Raw genomic sequence first — 19,613 nt, 5'->3', positions numbered from 1 at the left:
ATTTGAGGACTGGACCCTGTCTGATAGATTCTGAACTTCCTGCTACAGAACCTTCACTAAACCTTCCCTTTGTTTGTAGATCGACCCATTAGACATGTGCTTTAACCAGAACCAGAATACGTCATTAATCCCATTGGAAATTATTGTGTGTTACAGTTGTTCCGTGCAAGTAGAAAAAAAAGTAGCAGCAAAGAAATGATCAATATACATATGGACCTAAATATGTATATTTATTAATATTTAGCGTCTGTCTCCAGCTCCTCTGGTCTAAAAACATAAGGAACATTTTGAAATGAACTGAATGAGTCTTTACTTTTTAACATTGTTATTATGGGTGTTAGAAAATATCGGTTCTGCAATATATCGCGATATTTATTTCACAATACTGTATCGATATTAAAAAGTACTGTATGGATATTTTTAGGGATTTATTCAAATGCAGCTATTGTGGAGGTTCATTTTAGTTTTTTCTTTTTCTTTATTGTTTATATCTTGTTTATTATAATTTACCACCGTTTCATTAAATAATGGTTATTTGAATCATCCTAAAAGCGCTTTTTACTGTCTGAGAGGCAGATAGTAGTTCCTTTGTTGAGAATGAACTAAAATAATGTTGTGATGTTAGTTCTGAGCTAATAGAATATGAACATTTGAACAGGATCTTAAACTGTAATGTCTGTAAAACAGAATTTCAGTTTGAACACAGGAACATTTTGTGATATAGCATTAGATCCTGTTCTGATCAAATAAAAATGTGTTTAGTATTTCTGCATATTTTTAGTGTAATTCAGTTCTTCCAGGAAATAATCATTTAAAAAAAGAAACAAACAAAAAATTGCCTTTTTTAATAGTATCATGATATATTGTGATATATCGTATCGTGATCCTAGTTTTGTGATTTGTATCGTATCACCAGATTCTTGCCAATACACAGTCCTAATTGTTATCAGCCTGAATCTATTCTAACTTAGTCCATCTGCAGAAATGCACAGACTTTACATGGAATAACATCATTTTTTTACAGCATAAAAACCAAAATGGATTATTTTCTTACTAAATTCAATACAAGATGCTCAATTTGCATTTGTTCATACTTTGTAAATAAGTCACTATACATGACAGTTACACAATATAATTATGCTTTGGAAATTTAAAAAAAAAAAAAAGTACAAATCTTGAATGTTTTCTTTCTTGTAGTTATATAATTTCATAAATGCACCAGACATTGCATTATTGTAATGGAAATATAAAGTTAAATAACAAACTAATCCCAAATAGGCTACAGCAGAGCAGCCTCATGGGAGAATGTAGATGGGTTTAAATATTATTTGTCATGGCTAAAGTCAGATTTTTTTTCTTTTTTTTTTTGAGACAAAAATGACTCTTTAGGTTGTAAAGGTTATCTATTAAAACACTCTATTAAACACAATTAGAACAGCAATTCAACTTTATTTATAAACCACTCTAAAAACAACACAGACTAAAGTGTTGGACACAGACATAAGAACAAATAAGACACATAAAAGAATTAATAAAAATAATAAAAGGAATTAAAAAGTAAAACAATAATAGCTTTTTTTTCTTTCTCATCTTAGTTGATCTGTTTCGCTGTATCATTGTTTCTCTATGTTGCTAAAATGCAAAAATGTTTACTAAAAAGAGTTAAAAAACAAACAAAAAAAAAACCCACAATAAAAGCCAAAGAGTAAAAGTATGTTTTAAGATTTAAAAGCACACACTGAGTCATCCAAAAACATTCGACTCAGACGTAGAGACGACTTAGCCTTCTACTTTTATTCTTTATGGTTGAATGTTAATAGAACCAGTTTTTTTTCTTCATATTCTTGCAACTGCTGAGGTTTAGGGAGTTTTTAGGCGTCGTTCACGTGAGACCAGATTAAAACTGGAGCAGCTTTGGCTCCGAGCTCTGACAGACCCAGATCTGATTCAGCCTTTGGAGACTCGGGTCATTATTAAACTCCTCTGATTCAACGTTCACGTTCTCACACAGAGGAGACGGGATGGCGTTAATAAAACACATCTACCACGGCCGTCTCGATAAAGCCCTGAGACTTTTCTGTGCGTAGGTGAGAACTAACAGGAAACGGTGCAGGGTCGGTTTCATGCAGAGGCTTTGCCAGGAAACTCCCACCGCGGCCGGAAGTGAAATCAGCCGCGTTTAGAAGCTGAATGTGCAGCTGCAGCTCCGACACCTGCAGTCGACGTGCTCAGATCGAGTCAGAACAGCAGAGAAACCACTAACTCTGATAAGGCCGTCAACCTTTGACCCCTGCCTCCTGCCCCTTACCGGCCTTTTACACCATCTCACCCCTGTTTCCTTCTGCTTTCACCTGATCCTTTATTTCGTAGTGTTTCTGTTTTTACTGATTCTGTCTTTGTTTGACTGTTAATAATGTTCGTCTTGCAGAAACCTACTCTGATAATCCATCATTTTATTTCATGTTTCATGTTGATTCAATCTGACTGACGTAGAAAAGTAAAATCAGCTCAATTAGGACATTTACTAAAGATGTGGATTTGTAAAAGGAAAAGGTTTCTGCAGGACACCTACAGAATAATCTGCTTTAACCTTTGTGTCCTCCTTAGATTGACCCTCTGGACACTGTTTTGGACAAAAATGGACCAAAACTGCTGTAAAGTCATCAAACATCACTATTTTTTTTACACTTTTTTTAAAAATTATTTTTATAAATCATTTAAACAACTTCAGCACTGCTCAAAACTACAAGACATTCAATCATTTTCAGGATTTTAACCCTTTAAATGCAAGCTTAATTCATTAAAAATACACACAATGACTAAAAAAAACCCACAAAAAGTTTAAATGTTTTCCTTATAATAAATAGTAGGAGGATGGGGCTTGAATATGTCAAAAATCAGCAACAAAATAGATTTATTGTATGATTATTTTTTTTAAGAAGTGTCAGATTCTCCGTTCTTGGCCCAAAATACCTCATTGACTCCCATTAAAACCAATTTTTTTTAATCTCACTGTAGTTACAATATAAAGTCATGTATTTTTTAATCCCAACATTTGGAAGAAAAGAAGTGATATTTGACATTTTCACTGTGTTCCACCAGATTCAACCGTTTGGTCTTTGAAGGATGTTAAATAATTATCTAACAAATCACTATTATTATTGTTATTATTTATTTTTGTTATTTAAAAAAAATAATAATTCATTATTCAAATAATTAAATTGGCATTTAAATGGTTAAAAACCTGAAAATTATTGAATGTTTGGCTGTTTTGATTGATAACAAAAAAAAAAAAAAAGATGTATAATGATTCTATAGCAGTTTTTGGTACATGTACCTTTTGTCCAGAGGTAAAAAGTAAAAGACACTGTATTTTAAAAATGTAACTAAATAGAAAAAGTTCTGTAACGGCTTAAAGCGAAAAAACAGTGTTGAGAAAAATGTCCATAAATGTCCAATGAGTACATGAGGGTTAAAGCGTATGTGTTTCCTGTAACAGAAACACTGAAGACACATCAGTGTTTAAAGGTAGATTTGTGTCTGATCATCTCGTACATTTTGTTGATTTTCTCTGTTGTCGTAACGTTCCATCTTCCACAGTCGAAGGTTCGGGAGCTGGAGGAGAAATGTCGCAGTCAGAGCGAACAGTTTGGTTTGTTGTCCCAAGAGCTGGAGAAGTTCCGACTGCAGGCGTCGAAGGTGGACCTGGCCGGTTCGACCCTCCTCAACAACCCCGGCCTCTCGGTTCTGACCAACGGCGTCGGCCTGACGACGGACCGGGGTAAGCCACGCCCACCTGCACCTCAGGGTCCACAAAGGACTGTAACTGTTGAAGGCTTTAAACGTGTCTGTATTTAAAGAGGAACTGTGTCAGATTGGACCGTTTTGGTTCTTCTTTACTGTTTTTGTTCATTTTTCTCTATGGAGCACCCCCTACATTTTGGAAGTACATATTCACTGTGGTAAAACCCATCCCTAGCCCCGCCCCCTCCGACCATGTGTATTTGTTTTCAATGAAGCTGACACATGGGTCATAGAATGAATGACAAACATCTGACAAAAACCAGATTCAACTAAATTCTGTGTTTGGTTATAAAAACCCACTCCTGAGGCAGACGAAGGGTGACTTGGTAAATGAAACAAACTCACACCTACGGGACACAAACAACTGGGATTACTAATGAGTATGCTAACATCTGCGCTAGCTAGCAAGCATATGGGCATCGTTGATAAAATGAGTTCATAAACCAGCAAATACTGTTATAACCAGCAGAATCACCAAGAGCAGAAATCCACTGAAATCCATGAGTTTAAAGGATTTATCTGATCCAGACTTAGAACAACAGCGAAAGGACTGGATCTGTTTAGAACAGGGCTGTTTAAGTTATCTTAGCTCAGGTTCCACATTCAGCCCAGTTTGACCCCCAGTCAAATAAGAACACAATGACCTCTAAATAAGGACTTTTCCTCTGTTTTAGTTCAATAAAAAACATTAAATTATGAAAATATCTCACTGACGAATAAATATACTGACTATACTGTTCATATTTATGTATATACAGGGTGGGGAAGCAAAATTTACAATATTTTGAGGCAGGGATTGAAAGACAGTGTATGACCAATTAGTTCATTGAAAGTCATGAGAATTTATTTGCCACAAGAAAATTTACATAATAGAAAATGTTTTTATTCTATGTGTCCTCCTTCTTTCTCAATAACTGTCTTCACACGCTTCCTGAAACTTGTGCAAGAGTTCCTCAAATATTCAGGTGACAACTTCTCCCATTCTTCTTTAATAGTATCTTCCAGACTTTCTCGTAATAGTTTTGCTCATAGTCATTCTCTTCTTTACATTATAAACAGTCTTTATGGACACTCCAACTATTTTTGAAATCTCCTTTGGTGTGACGAGTGCATTCAGCAAATCACACACTCTTTGACGTTTGCTTTCCTGATTACTCATATGGGCAAAAGTTTCTGGAAAGGTATGGATAATAGTGTTAGGTATGATTATGACATCAATATATGTTTGGTTTCAAAACAATTGATGTAGTGCCTGCTGAGAAAAAACAACTAAATGTTCATTGTAAATTTTGCTTCCCCACCCTGTATATATATAAAACTCTAAATATATATATGTATGTATATATGATACATTTTAAACGCTATTAAACATAGTTTAAACAGCCATTTGTACGAGACAAATACTATCAATATGATAATTGATAGAACTGTAGATATGTGATGCATCATATTCTATGACATCATTATATATTTATTTATTTATAAATATGTAAATCAGGCCTAGTTTCAGCCTCATGCTGACGTGTTTGTTCACGTTTATTCACATCATTAACAACAGTTTGTGTTTTATCAATGGAAAGGAGGAAGATGAAAGTCTATATCTGAGTAAAACCTGTTGGAGGAGACGGATGAACTCTTGGACCACTGTCCAATCTGCCTTTCCTGTCCTTTTCTGTTCTTTTCTGTCCAGTCTGTCCTTTTCTATCTTTTTCTGTCCTTTCATGTTTGTTTATGTTCTTTTCTGTCCTTTCCTGTCCTTTTCTGTCTTTTTCTGTCCTTTTCTGTCTTTTTCTGTCCATTTATGTCCTTTCCTGTCCGTTTATGTCCATTCCTGTCCTTTTCTGTCCTCTTCTATCTTTTTCTGTCCTTTCCTGTCCTTTTCTGTCCTTTTCCATCCTTTTTTGTCCTTTCCTGTCTTTTTCTATCTTTTTCTGTCTTTTTCTGTCCTTTCTTGTTCTTTCCTGTCCTTTTCTGTCTTTTCTATCTTTTTCTGTCCTTTCCTTTGCTTTCCTGTCCTTTTCTATCTTTTTCTGTCCTTTCCTGTCCTTTTCTGTCCTCCCGTTTACATTTGAAGTGACTAATCCCCGCCTTTGCCTCTGTTGTGTCTCCTGTTCCTGCTCCGTCCCGTCGGTCCGTCCGTCCTCCGTCGGTGTCTCAGACATCACCGGGGGCTCTTTGGACATGGTGTCTCTGGGTGAAATAGCCTTCTGGAGTCTGGAGGGGGGGGACGCTCTGTCCTGCCCTGAGGGAAATGATCCTCTCGGTACTGTCCCCGTCCATGTCCTGTTGGTGTTGTCCTCCGTCCTCAGACACCACCACACTGCATGTCCACACGTCACTCCCATCGCCGCCGCCCTGTGTCACGCCCACACTGTTACAGAGGTCTGTCACGCCCACAGCCCGAGGCCAAAAGCAGGCGTGGATGTGGAATGGCTTAAGCCCCTTAACGGTGCTGGTGTGACACAGGTAGCCACAAGGCATTGTGACCTTTGACCCCAGACAGATGGAGGCAGGATTTCTCCCCTCTGTTTAATCAGCCACATTCAACCTTGAGCGTCCTGCATGTCCAGTGACCCCGCCCACCTCGCTGCTCATGGAATCCACCAGGTTAACCAGTGACAGGGCATGTCTGTTCAACTCATGGATTACGTATCATCCTCTTCCTCTGTCCTTCTGCCAGATGTGGCCGCCGCCCTTCGGATGGGGGCCACACCCCACGCCGCCGGGCTGTCCAGGGTGGAGCGCTCGCCCGTCACCAAGCACCGAGAGCTGCCCACCATCAGCGTCAGCAAGTCGGCCTCTACCTCCAGCAAGTCGGAGGCCACGCACCTCACCCCCAAGTCCGACACCCACCTGAGTCCTCACAAGTCCAGCCCCACGCACGAGGTACAAACTGAGCATGTGCAGTACCAGGCTTATGAGCCATCCTGACATTAAAGGTGGGGTAGGAGATGTTTTCCTGGAGCATTTTTTACTATATTGCTTAAAATCCACTTCACACCCCGATTACAACCAATTAATTAAATGCTCTAACACAAAAGTATTTGACACCATGAGCTAACGTTAGCATTAGTGTTACTACCATTTAGAACAGGATCAGATGGTCAGGACTAACAATTTATAACTAATATAAATTATATTAGTTATTTTTTATTTTTCCATCCAGTCATACGTCACCATCATTGGTTCATATATATTATTACCTCTGCTAAGGGCGGTGGAGGTTATTACCTCCGCCAGGAGGTATTGTGATCACTTTGCTTTGTGTGCGTGCGTGTTTGTTTGTGTGTCTGTTAGCAAGATAACTCAAAAAGTTATGGATGGATTTTCATGAAATTTTCAGGAAATGTCGATACTGGCACAAGGAAGAAATGAATAACATTTTGTTGATGATTGGGGGGGCACAATCTCTCTTGGTGGAGGTCTGCGCTCTCCAAGTGATTTTCTTGTGTTTTCATCTGGGTTTGTTTGTTTGTCTGTTAGCAAGATAACTCCAAAGGTTATGGACAGATTTGGATGAAAATTTCAGGAAATGTTGATGTGCCTCGGCGGAGGTCTGTGCTCTCCGAGTGCTTTTCTAGTTACGGGATGGTTTTAGTGGATGGATCAGAATTTTTTTTTTTTTTTTTTTAATTCTGACCTAAAACAAATTGTGGAAAATAATCTGACCTTTAATAGCATGAAGTGTAAAGTGTGTATAATAAGATTACCTGGATACCAGAGGGTTAAATAAAGTATTGATTATATTTTTCTGTTAAAAGTTGAATCTGACTTTATTTGACATATTGCCGTCCATTTCCTGCTCCTTTACATCTAATTATGTAACTGAATGTATCCATTTGTGACGTCCTTAAACAACACGCGTCTCCAACCTAGAATTGTCCTTCTGATTCTTGTTCGAATCTGCAGCGTTTTCCTTTAGTTCTGTCTGAGCTGATGTTTCTGTGGCGGTGAAGGTCCGGTTGACGTCACCCCTCTGTTTTTATGAAGGCGGGCAGATCGCTTATGGAGGTTATAAGATGTCCACACACTCTGACTGTGTGGACTGAACGGATTCAAAACCCTCCTTAACCTCAGTGAAGTGGAGGAAAGGCCCCAGCGTCGGGTCCGTCCACTGTCACTCGTCTGCCCACAGTTCAATAAAGCTCATATTCAGTGAGATAATCCACTCGCCACTGTGGATTATGAAGGTTATAGTAGTTGTAAGTGATTATCCTTAAAAGGTTTTCCCAGAGAACTCTAAATATAAAGCCTGTCTTATTTCACTGTGTGTAAATGCAGACACATTCATCACAACAGCCACTCATTAACACATACTGCTATGGTACTTCAGACGTTCATTTGTCTCTATATTTAAATATTCTTAAGTGATTTATCACCATTTATTCTCATGTTATCCTCTATATTTTGTATTTTTCAGTGTAAATCCTGTATTGTTTATAGTTAATTCACTGATCGTGTAAATGTTCATTAAAGCTCAGAGTAAATTCAAAGGTTATTTTATCAAAACAGAGAAAACTGAAGAAAAACTGACTTTTTCAGCAAAGCTGTCATAAACTGAACATAAAAACAAGTATCTACAACCTCATTTTATTTATTTTTTTTATTAATTTTGTTCCTTTTTTTTATTAATTTTACTTGTGTAATTTTTTTTCTTTTTGTTACTTATTTTGTTTATTTTTCAACATTTTGTTGCCTTTTTTTCTTCAATTTTGTTCAGTTTGTGGCTTGTTTTGTTCATGTTACTCATTATTTTGTTGATTTATTATCAGTTTTGTTCATTTATAGTGATCACTTTTGGCTGTTTTAGTTCATTTTGTTGCTATTTAAATGTTATTTTATTTGGGTTTTTTTTAACTTACATTTTTTTTCACATTCTTTCAAAAAGTACAATCTACAAACACTCGTCTATAGGTGAACTACAGATTTGTCTTACACTCATTTCCACAGATGCATTTAAATCATGGAAAACCCCCTGGTGCAGCTTGTCTTCTAAGTCCAGATGTAAAGGATAAATATATCTGAGCAGATAAACCTGACACTGAGGTGAACAGTTCACCTGTGAGCAGAGGATAGATTTCAGTTCACAGAAGGAAGTTAAGTGCGGCTGTTTTCTCAGACACTTGAATTACATGTGATGAAAACAGGCCAGAATTCTGTCAAACAGCTCAGCTTTAACACAAAAGTTACACAACAGTCACAGTTAGCATCAGGTGTCGGTGTTACTCAGCAGGTTCACTAACAGCCTCCACAATGGTCTACCCATCAGCAATGTACCAAACTGAACACTATTATTATTAGTATTATTATCATTCTTATTATTATTATTATTATTATTATTTTATTATCATTAAAATATATAAAAACAGCCGCTATTTGTTCAATTTCTGTTATATTTCAGTCAAGTCTTCAGAATGAAACATGAATATAAACTAAATATTTACACGAATAGAACTTTAATTAATGAATTCTTCTGGGAACATGATTAAACAACAACTGTCTTGATTCAATTTCACAATTTATTTTATTATTGTCTTGTTTTAGAGACCCCTAGTGGCAGAAACAGGGTTAAAACTTCTGGTGTCACTGAGCAGATTATACACACTTTACACTTCCTGTTATTAAAGCTCAGATTATTTTGCAGTTTGTTTTTGGTCTGAATTCAACAGTTGTTCATTTTTTCATGATTATTTAAATTCTGATCCATCCACTAAATCCATCCCATAATAAACACTGTTAAATTCCTACACTAACACCCTTCTACCAAGTGAGTACAAAATACACACTGACACATTTAATATTTAACATTTGACCTAGAACCAAAAATAATAATAACATAAACCAGTGTTGGTGTTAATCACTGACGGATGACATTAGGAACTAATAAACAAGTAACTTTTATAATTTTTATATAGAATATTGAAAAAAAAAAAGTGTTTTGTTTTTGTTTTTTTAAATTAAAAATATGGTTTGTTTCCGTTACAAACATTGCATTTATACGGTTAAAAATATGACAGTTATTGAGTTTTTGGTATTTTTGTTTGTGGCTCAAGTTGATGAAATACAAAATTAAAAAAAAAAAAGTTCAATCAAACTGTAGTAAAAAGATTCTGACATTACTGCAGCGCTGTGCACATGATGATTAAAAGACATTTATGGGCGGGACATCAGAGAGTTAAGGCTCTGATGACTGACTGACTGTATGTGTGTGTGCGTGTGTGTGTGTGTGTGTGTGTGTGTGTGTGTGTGTGTGTGGTGTCAGGTTGACACGGCCAGTGAAGTGGAGGAGCTGGACATCGACCTGGCCCCGGCGCCGTATACACCCAGCAGAGGAGCAGCGAAACTCCAGGTGTTTATTGCACGATACAGGTACGGTTCACAACCTGAAGACGTTCTGCGTGTCTGACACATGATTGTACGTAGAGGAAGTAACGTCCTTGTGAACTGTCTGTGTGTGCAGCTATAATCCTTATGATGGCCCCAACGACAACCCAGAGGTGGAGCTTCCTCTGACAGCGGGCGAATATATCTACGTGTACGGAGACATGGACGACGATGGCTTCTACGAAGGTGGGGCTGGTGTGGGTCTGTGGCGTTGACAGGTGTGTGTTCCATGTACTCACTGCTTTACTGTGTCTCTGTCCAGGTGAGCTCATGGACGGGCGGAGAGGGCTGGTCCCCTCCAACTTCGTGGAACGAGTTTCAGACGATGACGTCATGAGTTCGCACCACCAAGAGACTGTGGACGTTTCCCACAATTCCCTGCTTGACAGCAGCCTGCACAGTGCCAGCCACCAGCATCACCTCCACGCGGGTGTAAGCGCCTCAGAACGGACAGAGGCCTCTGCCGCTTCCGGTCCCGCCCCCGCCCCCTCAGATCCAACGTCGGCCTCCACTGTCCCAGCCCCCCTCACCAACGGCCTGGACGTGGATCTGGAGGAGGTGGGAGTGGACATTGTGCCTTACCCACGTAAGCTCACCCTCATCAAGCAGCTCGCCAAGAGCATCATCATCGGCTGGGACCCCCCGCTGGTGCCGGCGGGCTGGGGCAACGTGTGGAGCTATAACGTGTACGTGGACCAGGAGCTGCGGCTCAACGTGCCCTTCGGCGCCCAGACCAAAGCGGTGCTGGAGCGCCTAGACATCAACCTCAAGGCCTACCGCGTGTCGGTGCAGAGCCTGACGGAGAAGGGCCTGTCGGACCAGATGCGCTGCAGCATGCTGGTTGGTCGGGATGTCTGCGTGGCGCCCACGCAGCTCCGCGTGGACCGTGTCACCGCCACCTCTGCCAACCTGACCTGGCTGCCCAGCAACAGTAACTATGTGCACATTGTGTCCTTGAACGAGGAGGAGTGTGAGCTGGTGAAGGCTGGCTGCTACTCGCTGTGCCTCAATAACCTCCTCCCCAGCCTGCAGTACACACTCAAGGTGGAGGCGCGGCCGCACCGCACGCCCTGGGAGTTACCCGCAGAGCGGCGGGAACATCGGAGCGCCACCATCACCTTCAACACACTGATGGCAGGTCAGGATCCAGGGCTCAGTAACGGTTCCCATGGTAACCGAGCTGTGCACATACAGACCATAAACACAGATAGAGGAGGATTTACTGGAGGAGGGGCTTATTTAAGGGTCATGGATGGTTTTAATCCACACACAGTCCAGCCTAAGGCCAAACGTTCCTAAAGTTAGATAATTATCTTCCATAAACGTAGAACGACTGGAAGCTTTTACAATCGTTTGTGTGTTTTATAAATTATAATTAACTGTAAATCATATAAAGTTTCTTAAATGAATGAAAATCTTCCCTGTTTTTGTGACGATCATGTCCACTGATGTGTGATGTCACTGTAATTATTTAATAATATAAACCTACTTATTTAACAGTATAGTAGTAGGCGATGCAGTGGATAGCACTCGTGCCTCAAAGCAAGAAGGTCCTGTGTTCAATTCCAGCACCAGTCAACGGGGGTGGGACCTTTCTGTGCTAAGTTTGCATGTTCTCCCCGTGTCTGCGTGGGTTCTCTCCGGGTACTCCAGCTTCCTCCCACCGTCCAAAGACATTCACTCATAGGTTAATTGGTTAATCTAAATTGCCCATAGGTGTGAATGTGAGAGTAATTGTTTGTCTCTCTGCCCTGCAATGAACTGGCGACATGTCCAGGGTGTACCCCCGCTGTTCTTCCTCTAAATGTCTCTAATATTTTTCCTGCTCTGACTGTGAATAATAATTTTCTTCCTCATCTAACCATCTACTGTCATCATATCTGACTGAGGAAGAAAAATCTACTATTAAACTATAGTGAAATATTGTTTGTAATAATAATGTTTATCAACTATATGGACACAAATATGTGGACACGTCTACAGCTGTAAGATGTCCTGTTCATGAGGATCGGATACAGAAACATTAATATTTCACTGTAGTTTAATGGTAGATTTTTCTTCCTCAGTCAGATGTGATGACAGTAGATAGTTAGATGAGGAAGAAAATTATTATTTACAGTCATAGCAGGAAAAATATTAGAGACATTTAGAGGAAGAACATTGAAAATCAGAGTCATGGAGAAAAACAAAATCGATGTTGAGATAATAGAAAATAATATAACCCAAACTAACCAATGCACTGATATTTATCCCATAATATATAACTATATTCTGACATTAGTCCTTATTGTTTTGGATCCCAGACCCCTGTTAGAAAAGAAACACCTGGATTCAACGGGTCCACCACAGACTGTTGTGATACGAGGAGAACAATATGTAGTTTACAAAATGTCCTGTTATTATACAGAGTTTATTTAAATATTCTATATTATTATTTTTATTTTTATTATTACTAAGGGCCTGAGCATTCTGTTTTTGAGCTATAGAAATGTATTAAATTCTCCTGTTTAAATCTTTAAATGTAATTTTCTCCAAATTAGTTGTTTGTCTTTCTCCAGTAGAAACCTCTCAGCTTACCTACCACCTATAGACACCAAACTGTCCACTTATACATTTAACAGTATTCTGAAGATGTTTACAGAGGGATTTGTTCATAAATCATATCTGGCCTGATTTATGTGACATTTTAATCAAAAAACTGTGGTGAAAATCCATTTTTAAGGCTGTGGACAGTATATTTGGATTTCCTAGGTAATGAACACAGATATCCTGAAGTGCCTCTGTAATTTTTTTTTCATCTTGTGTGTGAACAAAATGAAAAAAGAATGTTGCTCCTGGATTTGTCATATGTTCAGATCTATCTGCCGAAAATATTTGCAAAATCTTGCATATTTAAGGGGATAATTTGCATAATTAAACATACACATTTCAAAAACTTGTAATATATATATTTTTCATACTTATGTAAATGATAAACTGAGTTAATTTCCAGGTGATATTTATTATTTTAAAATGTTTCCATATTCACCTGTAGTGTCTCACCTTAACTCTTTCGGTGCCAGACAGTTAAGGGGCTAATAAGCCTTAAAAGTGCCACAGATTTTGGCCGTTTTTCAGTATTTCGCGTCGTTTTTATAATATTTGAAGAATCCTGCAGGAAACCGCTCGGTAACATCCGACCGATTGCTAATTAGATTCAAAACGCACCGGACGCAGCCGATTCATTATTGATCGTAATTTGCATAATTCATAATAATAATAATAATAATAATAATAATAATCTTTATTTATATAGCACTTTTCATACATTAAAAACTGTAGCACAAAGTGCTTTACATATCAGTTTAAAAATCAGTACCGCCCCCCACCCACACCCGCACACACACACACACACACACACACACATACACACATATACATGCAAACCCACAAGCTCACACATACTTAAGAAGACTGAGCACGGGTAGACATGAACAAAAATGTACAAGTAAAAGTAAAACATCAATTTAGGAGGCGCTGTCTCAGGGAGCCATCTGCACCAGGAGGCAGCCGCCGACCCCGGCGACCAGGCACCAGCAACACAGCCCCGCATCCCAACTAGTGGGAGAGGGCCAACTGGGACCCCCACCCACCAGAAAGGAGCGGACCCCAGTGAGAGAAGGCGCCACAGCCCCCGGAGTCCACAGCCACCCCCCAGCATGGAGGGCTCCCTCTGATGAAACACCGGAGAATAAGAAACATTAAAAAGATATAAAAATATTATTCAGTCGCGTGACCTCAAATTCCCGTCTGCTTGGTCTCAAAAGGGGGACACAGAAAGAACGTCATCGAAATGTGAGAAAGAAATGGGGGTGGATGGTTTGTTTGTACACAAATGTGGCGTGTTCTCCAAAGCCGATCTGATCGGCCCGTGGCACTTTAAAGGTTGTATTCGTAAAGCCGATTTAATCGGCCCATGGCACTGAAAGAGTTAAGGCCCACATGGTTTGAATCTTTTCATTTTCTCACCGTTTTTAACCACAGATTTATTTCAACAGCCTCTGTGGCTTCAGTACACGGACAATTGATCTTAAACTCATATTTCAGTTTAACTTTTAGATTTTACAGATTTTACTTCTAAAATGATGGTGATTTTTGTAAAAATACTCAAACATTCTGGAACCACAGTGTTTCTAAATCATGGAATTTTACAACCGTCCACAGATGTCATTCAGTGTTTAAAGTCTGACATTTGTTTGTTTCTGATTTCTTCCGTGCCCGTCGTGGTCGTCATGGTTACCGGTGCCACTGCCTCAGGTCCTCCTGATGCTCCTCTGGATGTCCAGCTGGAACATGGCCCCTCCCCCGGCATTGCCCTCATCAGCTGGCTGCCCGTCACCATCGACGCTGCAGGGACGTCCAACGGAGTCCGAGTCACAGGCTACACCATCTACGCCGACAAGAAGAAGGCAAGAGCCGGCACATTCCACACATTCTATCTGGATTCGACTGTTTGAACTCCTTCATCACCACTTCATGGTCCTGATCAATATGATCATGTGTTTACAGCTGATTTATTATATTTATCTGTTTTTAAACATGGTAAATGAAGCACAGATCTCCTCAGTCTGACACAGAAACACATTAAATACATAAGGTTTAACATCAGACGTGGTAAATGAAGAGTTAAGGAAATAGACCGTAGATCTGTCCGAACCAAATCCACATCTAAAACCTTTAACTTTTACGTTGTGACTCTCTTGATCCGCCTACCTCATGTCTGAGAACAGCTCCATGTGATGAAATACTAGAATAAGGCTCTGGGTTTAATGAACCCTCTGGTATCAGACCCACAGAGGCCCTTCATAATCACAGAAGTGTCATTTGACCAGTGCAGCGGTGACGTCACAATACAGTTTTGGTTTTTACCCTTTTTTACATTTTTATTTATTTCATCAACTTGAGCCAAAAACAAAAATACCAAATACTCAATAACTATCATATTTTTAACTCTTTAAATGACATGTTTGTAATGGAAACAAACCATATTTTTTATGCAAAAAACACAAAAAAAACTTTTTTTTTTCAATGTCCTCCATATAAATTGGATTAATTATATTTCCTCTTGTCACATGTCAGTGATTAATACCAGTATTGGTTTATATACATTATTTTTGGTACTAGGTCAAATGTTAAATTTTAACATTTAACATTTTGTAGTCACTTGGTAGAAGGGTGTTAGTGTAGGAATTTAACACTGTTTATTATGGGATGGTTTTAGTGGATGGATCAGAATTTAAACAATGAGACACAAATGAACAACTTTTAAGTACAGTTGTTCTGTTAACTGTTCTGTTAAGTACAGTGTGTGTAATATGCTCACCTGGATACCTGAAGGTTAAACAGGCTCTTTTCCCTTATGTTACTGTATTTATTTATTTATTGAAGTATCACCTGTTGAACCTTTTCATTCAGTTTGTCTTTGTCGTCTTTATTTGACTCTTTCATTGTTTATTTGTGTGTTTTTGTTTTGTTTTTTTAATCTGAACTGGTTTCTTAATCTGGTTTTTATTTCCTTATATTTCCCTCCTGTTTTCCGCCGATGTGTGTGTGACGTGTGTTTCACATCCTGGTCGTGTGTTTCACGTCCTGGTCGTGTGTTTCACGTCCTGGTCGTGTGTTTCATGTCCTGGTCCTGTGTTTCATGTTCTGGTCGTATTCCCGTTGTGGTGCAGGTTCTGGAGGTGTCGTCGCCCACAGCAGGCAGCGCCCTCCTGGGTCCGTCTCAGATCCAGTCTCTACAGGCGGCGCAGGAGCTCACCGTCCGCACCACGTCCGCCCACGGGGAGTCCTGCGACTCCCTGCCCGTCAACGTGCCGTCCAAGCTGGCCGCCATCATGGCAGGCCCGGCCGCCACCTCCCCAGCTGTGCCAGCCACACCCCCGTCCTGCGTCCCCTTAGGCCCGCCCTCCCCCGTCATGTACGGGAACTCTGCTGCCAAAGTCTCCACGCTGCCCGGCGTTCTGCCGTCCAACCCTCATGCCGCTGCTCTCACAGTGGACGCCACTGCCAACGCTCTGCTCGCTGACGACCTGCTCCCGTCGGCCTCGTACGCCAAGGCGTGGGCCGACCCCTCATCGGCCGCCGCCCTCGCCGTCTGCGAGGCTGTACTGCCGGACGCCTCCGCCATCAGTCCACCCGTAACCTCACCCATCCTCCATGTACGTTCACATTTCTATGTCCTTATAGAATACAATACAATACAATACAGTACAATACAATACAACAGAACAGAATCTGTCTTTATTGTCGGTCTCTGAACACTGTACATCAGTTTCTGTTCAGATTAAAGCCTGTTTATAAAACCGTCCGAACCTTTAAAGTATGAATCCTTCTTCTTCATGTTTCTTCAGGTTAACATCACGTCACCCATGGCCTCGTCACCTCAGCCTCTTCAGCCTCCTTCAGTAGCTCCGTCCTCCCCCATCCAGACCCCTGTAGTGGTGTCCGAGCCACTCAGAGACGCCGACAGCCCCGGGACGATCCGTCCTTTCCCGTCCATTACAGACTTCATCGAGGACCCTAGTGCCAAGCTTGGAACACCAGAGCCCGTCCCGAGCCCCCCCAAAGCAGCCATCACAGACCTCCTCAGACCGCGGGACACCCAGCTCATCAGACCCCCCAGCTCCTCACCACTGGAGTCGGAGGCAGAGGACGAGCAGGAGAACACACGCCTGGTGTCCATCGAGGAGTTCCTGAGACAGGACCAGGAGACGGCGTACGGCAGGAGACCACAGGTCGGACAGATGGACCCAACGTTCACAACATGAACATGAACACATGATTCATATGAACACATGATTCACCACCATTATTAACATCATACACAAGCAGGGATTTTATTTATTTATTTATTTATTTGAGGTAAAATGATCTCCTAAACGAAAGTTTGACCCTAAAGAACCAAACAGAGTTGCTCCAAACGTTCCTGTTTCATGAATAAATGTGCAGCTGATGTAATGAAAACTACTGGATGAATACGTTAATATAATATGTAATTCTATTATATAATACATAATATAATTATAATATAACTGCAGTTCTAATGTACTGTGTTTGAACACCAACTGAGCTCTGTTGGATTCAACAGCTGAGTTTAGTTTAGGTTGTGTCTTTGTCTCTGTTCTAACTGGGTTCTGTGTGTGTTCCATGTGTGTTCTGTGTGTGTTCCATGTGTGTTCCGTGTGTGTTCTGTATGTGTTCCGTGTGTGTGTTCCGTGTGTGTTCTGTATGTGTTCTGCGTGTTCCGTGTGTGTTCTCCAGGGTTACTGCAGAGGCCTGGTAGAACCTCAGAGTGATTACCAGGCAGACAACAGCCGCTCAGACCTGTCAGACATCTTGGAGGAGGAGGAGGAAGATCTGTACTCGGACCACCTGGGAGACACCCAGACCAGAGGATACGGCGTGGGACTGAACCGGCTGAAGGTACCAGACCAGACCTGAATACACACCAGACCGGGACTGGACCCTTCTCCTTCATCTGTTCATGTTCTTCTGCTCTGTCACACTCTTACTTCCGTTGTTTGATCAATTCTGTTTTCTTTCTTCTTTCCTCTGCATGGCCCGGTTGCTTTTTCTGCACTTCCCTTATTTTTACTGACACATGTGATTTACTGTGCGCCCTTCACACCCCCGTCCCGCCGGCTTTGACCTTTGACCCCTGTAGTCGTGTCGAGTGGAGACCCCAGACAGCGATGAAGAGGTTCTGGAGCGCATCCTGAAGCTGCCTCCTCAGATCTACCACAGTAAACAGCTGTTCAGCATCCCTGAGGTGACGGAGGAGGAGGACAGCAGCCAGGAGGACCCCCACCACGGCCCGCCTCGGCCACGCCCTGGCCACACCCACCTGCACTACGCCTCTCAGCACCACCCCCATCACCCCCACGTCCCCCCGCAGCACCACCACTTCAACAGGGTTCCCAGAGCCCTGTCCAAAGAGCCTTCACCCCGACACGGCGTCCCGCCGGTCAAGCCCAAGGTCCAGCACCGCGTGCACTACGCCGACACCATGGACACCATTGGTTACCCCGATGATGACACCGGCCCGTACGAGGGTTCCACCAGCCGCCGGGTCTCGGCCCGTCCCCCCCAGCCAAACCCCCACAGAGCTCTGATTGGAGGGCTCGGGGACCGCCTTAGGAGGGAGGCCATGCTCCGGAGCCAGAAGGCCGCCGCGGGCGTCCAGGGTCATGGCCTCCCCCCGCCGAGACCCCACCCAGTCAGTAAAACGGTCCGGTCCATCAGGTCGCCCACTGGCCGCGGGATGGAGATCGACGTGGAGTACGGAACTGACACTGAGGAGGCCGCAGGCTATGGCCCCGGAGGGGTGGTGGTGGAGCAGATGAGCTCCGAGTGGTGGGTGGAGGGGGCTCAGATGGAGCACAGCAGACCCCCCCACCGACGGGGGCCCAAGCCTGAGCCAATGGGAAATGTCACTGCAGGACAGCAATGGGTGTGTTGCCCCCCTACCCCCCACCCCCCCTCGTAGTGTGAACCTCCACAGCTCAGTAGACAACAGCATCTCAGGTTTCCCATGTGCTCTGGCATGAACGGGGCGGGGGGGCGTTATTAGACAGAAGGGGAGGTCTTATCTAGTCTGTGTTTCCACTGGAGGCGTTTTCACACCTGTTCTTTTGCTTTGATTCAGTCGATGAGTTCAGTTTGGTTCTGTTTTCAGACCTAGGATGCACCTGTGCAAACCATGTGAGAACAGTAGACGCTCAGATAGATGCATTATTGATCCCAGTCTGATCAAAAATGCATCTATAAATAGCATCGATCTATAAATACACTGAGGTTGGATTTACTGAAGCTGATTTCTCTGGTTTAGTTCAAGTTGGACCACTTAACGTGATGTCTACCTTGTAATTGGGTCAGATTGAAATGAAACGCCCTGAGTTTATTAAAGCCGGACCAGGACCACGCCCCCGAAGCTGCAGGTGTGAAAACGGCTCCATGTAACTCTGAACTGACCTCGACCAGACTCTGTCCTCTGTCTGTTTTGCAGCACTAATCCCGTTACCTCCGGTTCCTGCAGCCCCCTGGAGTCGAACCACCCCACCCCCACCCCCCCACCCCCCGCTTCATGTCTAAAACCTGAACCCTTTGGACAAATAGGATCATTTGCTGTTTATTTTCCTCTAATCCTCTGTATTGGTCTTGTCTGTTTTATGCTTGTGTTTCAGTTTTTCTGATGCTTTGTTGTTTGCGTATGTTGTGCAGGACTCCAGTCAAATCCCTCCATCTGAGGCTGGGCCATCGTGGGGGGGTCAGGCCGAGCCCTCCCCCAAACCCACCAGTTCACAGACCAGACAAACTAAAGGTCAGACTCTGTTTCCTCTGTTTTTTTTCTGTCTTTACTTGTGTCGGTGGAAGTGTCGGCATTG

The 19,613-nt window shown here is 41.9% G+C and overlaps 1 protein-coding gene across 2 annotated transcripts in view; it reads left to right on the top strand.

The window, feature by feature from the left end:
* The window catches only part of tspoap1 (TSPO associated protein 1), a 102,984-nt gene that overhangs the window by 65,877 nt on the left and 17,494 nt on the right, over positions 1–19,613 (top strand). The window contains exons 14-25 of one of the 2 annotated variants that reach the window (XM_030153191.1): positions 3,601–3,781; positions 5,963–6,067; positions 6,485–6,690; positions 10,067–10,173; positions 10,265–10,374; positions 10,451–11,326; positions 14,485–14,636; positions 15,903–16,388; positions 16,581–16,964; positions 17,491–17,652; positions 17,894–18,679; positions 19,450–19,549. In XM_030153191.1, the coding sequence (XP_030009051.1) occupies positions 3,601–3,781; positions 5,963–6,067; positions 6,485–6,690; positions 10,067–10,173; positions 10,265–10,374; positions 10,451–11,326; positions 14,485–14,636; positions 15,903–16,388; positions 16,581–16,964; positions 17,491–17,652; positions 17,894–18,679; positions 19,450–19,549 (3,655 nt within the window). The remainder of the gene's footprint in view (positions 1–3,600; positions 3,782–5,962; positions 6,068–6,484; positions 6,691–10,066; positions 10,174–10,264; positions 10,375–10,450; positions 11,327–14,484; positions 14,637–15,902; positions 16,389–16,580; positions 16,965–17,490; positions 17,653–17,893; positions 18,680–19,449; positions 19,550–19,613) is intronic. The other variant, XM_030153193.1, reaches the window with a different exon arrangement.

This window comes from Sphaeramia orbicularis, chromosome 14, assembly GCF_902148855.1.
Source record: "Sphaeramia orbicularis chromosome 14, fSphaOr1.1, whole genome shotgun sequence".
Classification (NCBI taxonomy): Eukaryota; Metazoa; Chordata; class Actinopteri; order Kurtiformes; family Apogonidae; genus Sphaeramia; species Sphaeramia orbicularis.
The sequence above is the reverse complement of the archived record's forward strand: the minus strand, read 5'-3'. Positions and strand labels throughout refer to the sequence as shown.